The sequence below is a fragment of the Hypomesus transpacificus genome, unplaced genomic scaffold (genome assembly GCF_021917145.1).
Source record: "Hypomesus transpacificus isolate Combined female unplaced genomic scaffold, fHypTra1 scaffold_467, whole genome shotgun sequence".
Lineage (NCBI taxonomy): Eukaryota > Metazoa > Chordata > Actinopteri > Osmeriformes > Osmeridae > Hypomesus > Hypomesus transpacificus.
In genome coordinates this window covers 25001-32966 of record NW_025813983.1, presented here as the reverse complement: position 1 = coordinate 32966, position 7966 = coordinate 25001, and the positions used below count along the sequence as shown (strand labels likewise).

Sequence of the window (7966 nt, the reverse complement as noted above, 5' to 3'; positions counted from 1 at the left end):
GGCCTACTTTCTTCCTTTGGGGTCACTGCAGGTGTCACTGTTGCATCTTGTCTTGTCCTCGAGTATGTTTTATGGAATAGGCCTACTAGACTTTGAAATACTATATTGTCGAAGTAACATAAATCACAATACTCTGTTACGGCTATGGGATACGTGTATTGTAGCCTATGTATTTTGTAAGACTTATATGGAAGTAATATCAGTGACATATGTTTTGAATTTTAAAAGGCATTCAATCATTATTATTGAAATGTAAATATCACCGAATGTGTTGGTTTTTAATCCACCTCATTAAAATTGAAATATTAATTTATTTCAATGTAAAAAAAGACGGATCCAGAAATTCTAAACATGATGTCATTGATTTACTTCCATAGACCTATAGTCGCATATTGTAAGATGCCATGCAGAACTCCATATATTATTGTATTTTTTAGTTATCAGGAAGTTTATTTATAATTATCAACAAACGTAGGGCCACGCTATGCTTTGCCAATCATGATAGTGAAACTTAAATTCAAGATCCCTTCAAATTGTGAATTTGTAAGCTCATAAATGTGCAAGGAAAAATAAGAAATTACATGAGTCACTTTTTGGTGGAAACATTTATTGACATCCACACAATTATTGAAAAAAGAAACAGACAAACAGATAGACAGACGAGAATTATCAAATAAGTTAAAATGCCTCGACAGGCTTTGTGAATAGGCAGAAGATCACAATATCAACCTAAGGCATGTATTGCAGTGTATCGCAGTGCTGTAGTTCAACTCTCTAAGTCAAACAGACGCGCAGCATCATTGGCTTTTGCCTATTTATCTCATTGACTTTTCACAACACAAACAAGTCCCGTGAATGAACACTGTCAAGTGACTTCTCTCTTCAAGTCTCTTATTGTCCATCTCCAGTCAATCCCACTAAACCTCTGGCTTCAACACCAGACACATAGAGAAATTCTAAAATCTATTTCCTACATTTTTTTCAAGTAAATTTGAGACTAAAAGCAGTCACATGTTGCTATTGGTGGTGGTGTTTATTTTCTTCTTTTCTTAAGGCAATGCAGTTATTGGGCTCAGTTTAAACTGGTGGTGGACTGGTGATTGGAGAGGAAGGGGGGCGAGGAAAGAGGTAGGGAGGGCGAAAACGGACGACGCCTCAAAGTCGTCATCGAAAGCGAAGTCGCCTGAGAAGAACGAGGCCGCTACCGGTGACCCGGACGGCGTGGCGGGCTCGGAGGGGACGGCCGCGGGCGTGGAGGACAGGACCTCGGACTCGAACTGCAGCAGCTGGCCCATGAAGCTGAAGTTGGGCGAGATGAGTTCGCGTCGCTGCTTGATGATGTCGAAGGCTTCCTCTAACTGCCTCCGCTCAGTTCTCATAATGTACGCCATGCAGATGGTGGGCGACCTGGAGATGCCGGCTTCGCAGTGGACCAGGACCTTGCCGCCGGACATCTTCACCCGATCTGGAGGGAGAGAGAAGAAAACAGAAACCTGCAGGTTAGCGATTTGATCACACGATCAACAGAGTGTATTCATTTATGGTTTCAGTGTCGAATTGTCAGAATGGAATGATGGTTTTATAAACCGATAAGCCTGTGAATGTTGTCAAGGGCGAATACGAATAGACACAGAAATGATCAGCGTTTGTTTTTGAACGGCGTCACTGACAGAAAATGGTCAGTAACCTTGTCATTTTCTGGATAGTTGCTCTGTTATTACTGGGATTCTTTCCGCATTATGTTACGATTGGTTATTGTTCTCTGGTCGTTAGTGCTGGCATGGCGGGCAGTCTAGGTTAGAAATACAGGTTTTCCATGGATAAGGGAGGAGGCTAGGTTAGCAAAACAGGTTGGTGAAACCTGTATGTGTGTGTGTGACTGATTAAGGTTACAATAGTGTTATGAATACCTAACCCCTTCCTGTCTCCTTACTCCGACACAAAGCCCAAGAGAGCCATTGCGCACACTATTCACTCACTTATTACCCTGTTTCTCCATGACCCAACTCCTTCCTACACACACACACACACCACCGATGATACACACACACCCTGGCCCACCTCTGTGAGGCTCGACTAACTCATGGAAGACAGCTGTGCACTACACCTCCCAAGTGCCTCTGGGGGATGCTAGTCTGTTCTAGTTGGGGCTGTCTGGCAGGGAAAGGAGATGTACCCACTGGTCTCATCCTGCTCGCCACAGTCCACTATATGCCCACTGCACTGGTGTGTTTACACAAAGAACCCTGGCTTCCTGGATGCATTCTGAAGAGCACCTTCATGCTACAACCCGTCTACCTACCACTTTGATCGCACACGCACCGATCCAGCAAGTGTCTGGCTTTTCTGGCTGGCCCTTGCAAACCACAGCCCTGGTTTCTGACAGCTCAGATCCTCAGAAAAGCCACACGCATGAGTCATGATGCACCCATCTGGAGTGGGGGAGGGAGGAAGGGAGGGAGGGAGGGCGGGCTGTGGGTGTTTTAATAATCATTCTCCAGCTATGCACTCGAGCTGTCTGCAGCTTTTCTTGGTGCCTGCTGAAGGCTGCACCTCTGTAGACTAGAGGTTGGTGCTACGCTCCTCACCGCCCTCACCCTCCTCACACGCCAAGCCAGCAGACATCCGCACACAGCCACTCGCATTCAAAGAAAAGCGACTGAGTGAATTATTAACATTCGGTTGGGCACACGGTGATCACTTGGCACGTTTTTTTTTCCAAAGCGTGTCCCCCCTGGGGGAAGGCTGTGCAGGGATTGATCTCAACTTAGACCTCGGATTGATCACTGGCTAAGACCTGTGACCATCACAGGGCATAAGAATGTCTGAGTGTGGGCCGGTGCTGGAACAACAGGAACTGCAGCCAAAAACCAGGCCAGGCAAAGCTACCACAGGTGACAAAGACACCTCCTTAACTATGCCTGTCAGACACCCGCGCAGTGCTCATCTTTGTATAAGCTCTTATCTAACAACTACCGCCTTCTTTTGCCAAACACGCATGCACACACACACACACACACACGTTTGTTTTTCTCAGGGGCAGATTCTGAACACTTGCACCAGATAAACAGCTTTTATTATGTGTTGGATGCTTCCCCAGCCTCCGCCCAGCCACTGTAAACAGGCCCAGGTTTCAGTTAGTCAGCTGTCCGACATCGACCTAATCATTACTAAAGGACAGCTCACCCACTTGTCACACCAACCGACTGGCCACACCCCGGCAATAAGCCACGGAGATAATCCCCCGAAAACGACGACATTGCCAAGTGTGTGTGTGTTTTCTCCAGTCAGCGGGTCAGGAGCGGGTGTGCGGGGGGTGAGCAGAGGGGAGACGGCTCTTCTTTGAATGGGAGACGCCTGCCAGGAAGCAGGCTGAACGAAAGGAACTGGAGGCTGTGCAGGGTAAGCAGATTAGTTCTCTGGCTTCCCTCTCTCCACTGCCCCGATTTTTAGATTTGCAGTGCGCAGGGGAAGTAAAGAAGGACTTATTTTTAAGGTGATTTAAAATAGAATCTCCTATCAATAGACCTCTTTCTTTTTCGGGTAATGCCCTCGGCACCCCACGATAAGGACGTCTTAATAAAGACATCCCTGCTGCTTTTTCCCAAGTGTAAGAATGTGTTGTTGGCCTGCGATTAAAACATGCCAGGCATCTTTGAAATCTGCACAGATTCAACCTTGAGCGACTGCAATGGACCCGGCCCAAGTCAGAGGCCAAAACCAAATCCAACGGACCGTCTTAAGGCGTCAAGTTCGGCGTGGCGCATCACGGGAGATGACTCACCGATAAACTCGATAGCTTCCTGGAAGTGGGAGCTGATGTCGGCCGTGTGGCTGTCCTCCACAGGGATCCACTTGTAGTCGTAGTGTCCCTTGGCGGGCCTCAGGTCCCTGCGTGAGACGTTGAGCAGGGCGGTGATGCGCAGGTCGCTGAGATAGTCCTGCCTGGAGGCGTGGTAGGCACTGCCGAGGAAGAGGAACGGTAGGATCTCCACCGGCTTGCCCTGAGAGTGGGAGGAAGGAGGGAGGGAAGGAGGGAGGGAGAGAGGGAGAGAGGGCAGAGAAAGAGATATGAGCTGAAGTATTCACAGCACTGTATTGCGGCATGGAGAGAAATAAAAATAAAATAAAACATTTGTCACACACTGAAAAATCTAAAAATAGGGGGGACATATTTTCCCTACCACAGGGCAGAGTAAATGGGGCATGGCTAGCTATGCTTCCCACTGCGCGCTGTCTTTGTGATGTGAACAAGCTAAATGTTAGCCTTCATTTGTGGAGTGGAGAAGACGGAGGGGAAAAGGTCACAAATGAAAAAGGGATCCCCCACTATAAAGCCCTTTCCGATGTCAGCTGGGCATCTTTGAGAGGCCGTCTCCTCTGAGCTTAAAACACGGGTTGGCTGAAGAGCGCTGAAGGTCAGAAAATATCATGACAGCCTTCACCCCTCTCTGTCTGTCGTTCTGGGTTTGAATCTGGGGGAATCTTGTGGGAACATACTGTTGTGTTTAATGTACGGACAAAATATTATCCCTCTGAAACAACAGTGTTTTGTCCTGGGTTTGATGGTTGGGAAGGAAAAAAAGACGACGTGACCTCTAAAATGCACGTGTCTGACTGCTCACTGATCACTTTTACCAGTTACTAAGGTCTGAGTCAATAGAACACTATGAATATATGACAAGCAGGGGTTTGAGTTTCCCTTAAATTTATCTGTGGTTACCATGACACCTATGACTAATAGTACTGTAAGAAAATACTTGTATTCTTCAGATGTTTCTCTGTACAAAAGCCCATGACAACCCACAAGGGGAAGTGGTTACACTGGAAAGCCAGCAAAAGAGGAAGTTCATGGGTGTTTTCGTTTCCATACCTGATCATAATCTGGTTTGTGGTAAGAGCCCAGCTTCTCACAATGGCTGTTAACTTTTTTTTCGGTTTCAGTTCCGCTCTGGTCGACGGTTTTCACCTCAGTGCAGAGTTCTGGGTACTGGGACTGGAAGTTCTCGTATCCCCCTGAGGAAGAAGGAACACAACACAAACACATTTGGTCTTTAAGCTTATAATTCTTATACCGTTTCGCACGTCATTTCGAAGGCCAGCATTTACGAAACAGACTTATCGCGGAGCCGCGATAATCAACCTTTCAGAGTCTGATTATAAACACGTAATTAATCTGCCTATTAATTAAACTAATCCATTTAAGGCCTATATGCACATGTTTAAGATAAGGTGACGCATGTAAATTAATGGTTTTGAGACATATTAGGGAGACATTCATGTTTTGAGTGCAGAATATGATATCATTGTTATTATTGTAAGACTAGGCTACGTTTATAAGACTAAGAAGTCACAGAACAGAAGATGTTCTCAAATAAGCGCCTCGTTCACTGACTCATCTCCCCGCCATTGACGCACACAGAACGTTTATCTTATGAACAGTCAAAGATAAATGTATTGCTCACGAGGGATGGCTGTTACAACACCGTCTCAATCAAACAAAGATTGCTTTGCCCCGCAGATCAATCCATCGAAATATTTCCATGTTGGGCTATTTTTGTTTTCTTCACACCAGGGCTTATTGATTGATAAGATATAAATAAGTAGCGTATCATTTGGGAGTTAGGTAATCCTTAATTGCAAGTGTTTCTTTATTCTTTACTGAATTATAAACTATTTAGTCAGTAGCCTATCAATAGGCTATATCAAGGTTTCGAAATTAACATGGAATTTGAACTAGGCTAAATGTGAAATATAGGCTTCTTGACATAAGACTCAGGTAGGCTATATTTTGTAAAAATTCTTACCTTTAAGAAAACATATGTTTGCTCCACTCGCTAGGTGAGAGAGACTGTTTATCACAATCTGTGCGATACTGTCCTTTTTCAGTTTTTGCAAATGAGGTGTCCGATCGTCCACGGCCACAACGGCCGATATGCTCCCTTCTCGAAGCCGTAACAGCGCTTTTTCATCCGGAATGACAAACTGAAGAGGTACCGGCCCCCCTCTTGACCTCCGGACAACAACCGAGTTAAGGTTGACATTTACCGAACCTTTAATATTAGAGTTCGAAAAAGAAAAATAAGGTCGGCAATCCACAATCAGACAGCTTCCACATTCCTTCCTGATGATTTTTTTCAGACGGCGGCAATCTATGCTTGAGATTTTCATTTTGAAACTATAAATTGGGTATTAGCTCACTGGTAAACACACTCAATTGAGTTATACACAATAAGCAATGTATACGGGCCGTTGTAGTCAAGTGAACGCGCCCTACTGAACGTCAATGCCTACATTTCCTCCAAGGGGATTCCGTCGGACCGGTTTTATATGAATGGAACCTCCGGCTCGTGACATCACGAACCATATATGGACAGCGACAAGGTGTTGACTACGCTTGGTTAACTCCGCCCCGCTCTGTGGTGAAAAGCCGTTTCTATGCTTGAATCAACCATTACTCATAATTTTCCAAGCATTTCTGGTATCCTCTTCTTGTTTGTTGTCCGTTAGCTGCTTGGGATCTATCATCTCCACAAATCACCTTGAAGCGATGACTACTGATATAATTGTGGGTATCACTTTAAAACAGACGATAATAGATAACAGTAAATCATCCTGAGACTATAGACTCCAACTGCCCACACTGAGTCTGGCAATAAGGGGAGCTCCTCAATTATTCACAGCTTCTCAGGGGAGCCTGAGTAAGAAAGGAGAGCAAGATCAATAACTGGACTGAGAGGTTGACTAAACTCAATTCAACTTCCGTCTGCTCCCCTCTTTAGCCACCTGCTCTATATCCTGTGGCTGTAATCTTGTAACAGTGTAACATGCTTAAACGTCACACACACACACCGCATCCACTCATATGACATCCAACGCTACTCGACAGAGCCAGACTTTTCCTCTGGCTGTGTTTGGCTCTGATTGAGTGAGCCATCAATCAATGTGACATGCTTTGCCTCATGTCATGTGATAAGGAGGTGGTGTGTGTGTGAGTGTGTCAAAGTGGAAGAGTGAGGGGAAGAAGGTCTCCAGAGGCACAAGAAACGAACCAAGACAGAGACAGTCAGAGAGACAGAAAGTCAGAGAGACAGAGAGACAGAGAGAGTCAGAGAGAGTCAGAGACAGTCAGAGAGAGACAGAGAGTCAGAGAGAGACAGAGAGTCAGAAAGAGTCAGAGACAGTCAGAGAGAGACAGAGAGTCAGAGAGAGACAGAGAGAGTCAGAGAGAGAAATAGATAACAAGCCAGAGTGAAACAGAAAGAGAGAAAGAGAGAGAGAGACACAGAGAGAGAGAGACACAGAGAGAGAGACACAGAGAGAGAATCAGGCAGACACAGTGTTTACGGTACAGCAGGATTCCATCTAGCCGGTAAGTACCGGCCCGTACGAAGCGACTCCGGAAGGACGGTGGAGGCTGGTGCTGGCGGTGTTTTGGTGTTAGATTAAGGAGACAGCAGACATTGGGCCATATGGTCCTGGTAATCTGTGCTCGGCCGTGACATCATCAGAAGGGGGGGAGGGGGGGGGGGGGGGGTGGAGACTGCAACAGACGTTCCCTAGCCCTCATTTCATTAGACTCTCATTAGCGCGGGGCCGGAATAACAACATGGACACACAAACGAGATCTGTGTGTGTTAGTGTGTGTGTGTGTGTCTAGCCTACATTTATACAAGATCCCTGTGTGTGTGTGTGTGTGTCGTGCACACCTTAACAAGATGTGTGTGTGTGGTTTGTGTTGAATTGCGGCGTAGTGTACATCATTATGTGCCGACCTGTCTGCTAGCAACTGTGTGTGTGTGTGTGTGAGTGAGTGAGTGAGTGAGTGAGTGAGTGAGTGAGAGTGACAGCCCATCTGTCACATGTGTCTACCTGCATGTGCTTGTGTGTGTGGAGCACACTGGAAGGCCCTCCGTGTCTCTCTAACAGGATCCTCTCAGTCCCAATCATGGTGCCGTTGAAGATA

At 46.0% G+C, this 7966-nt stretch overlaps 1 protein-coding gene across 1 annotated transcript; it reads right to left on the bottom strand.

The window, feature by feature from the left end:
• Positions 1-590: 590 nt before the first annotated feature.
• Positions 591-6300, bottom strand: dusp5 (dual specificity phosphatase 5). Its single transcript, XM_047017038.1, has 4 exons — positions 5808-6300; positions 4874-5016; positions 3785-4004; positions 591-1465 (listed from the first exon to the last, which is right to left on the bottom strand). Exons 1-4 carry the CDS (start codon positions 6169-6171, stop codon positions 1050-1052), a joined length of 1143 nt encoding a protein of 380 aa, XP_046872994.1. The 5' UTR covers positions 6172-6300; the 3' UTR covers positions 591-1049.
• Positions 6301-7966: the final 1666 nt, after the last annotated feature.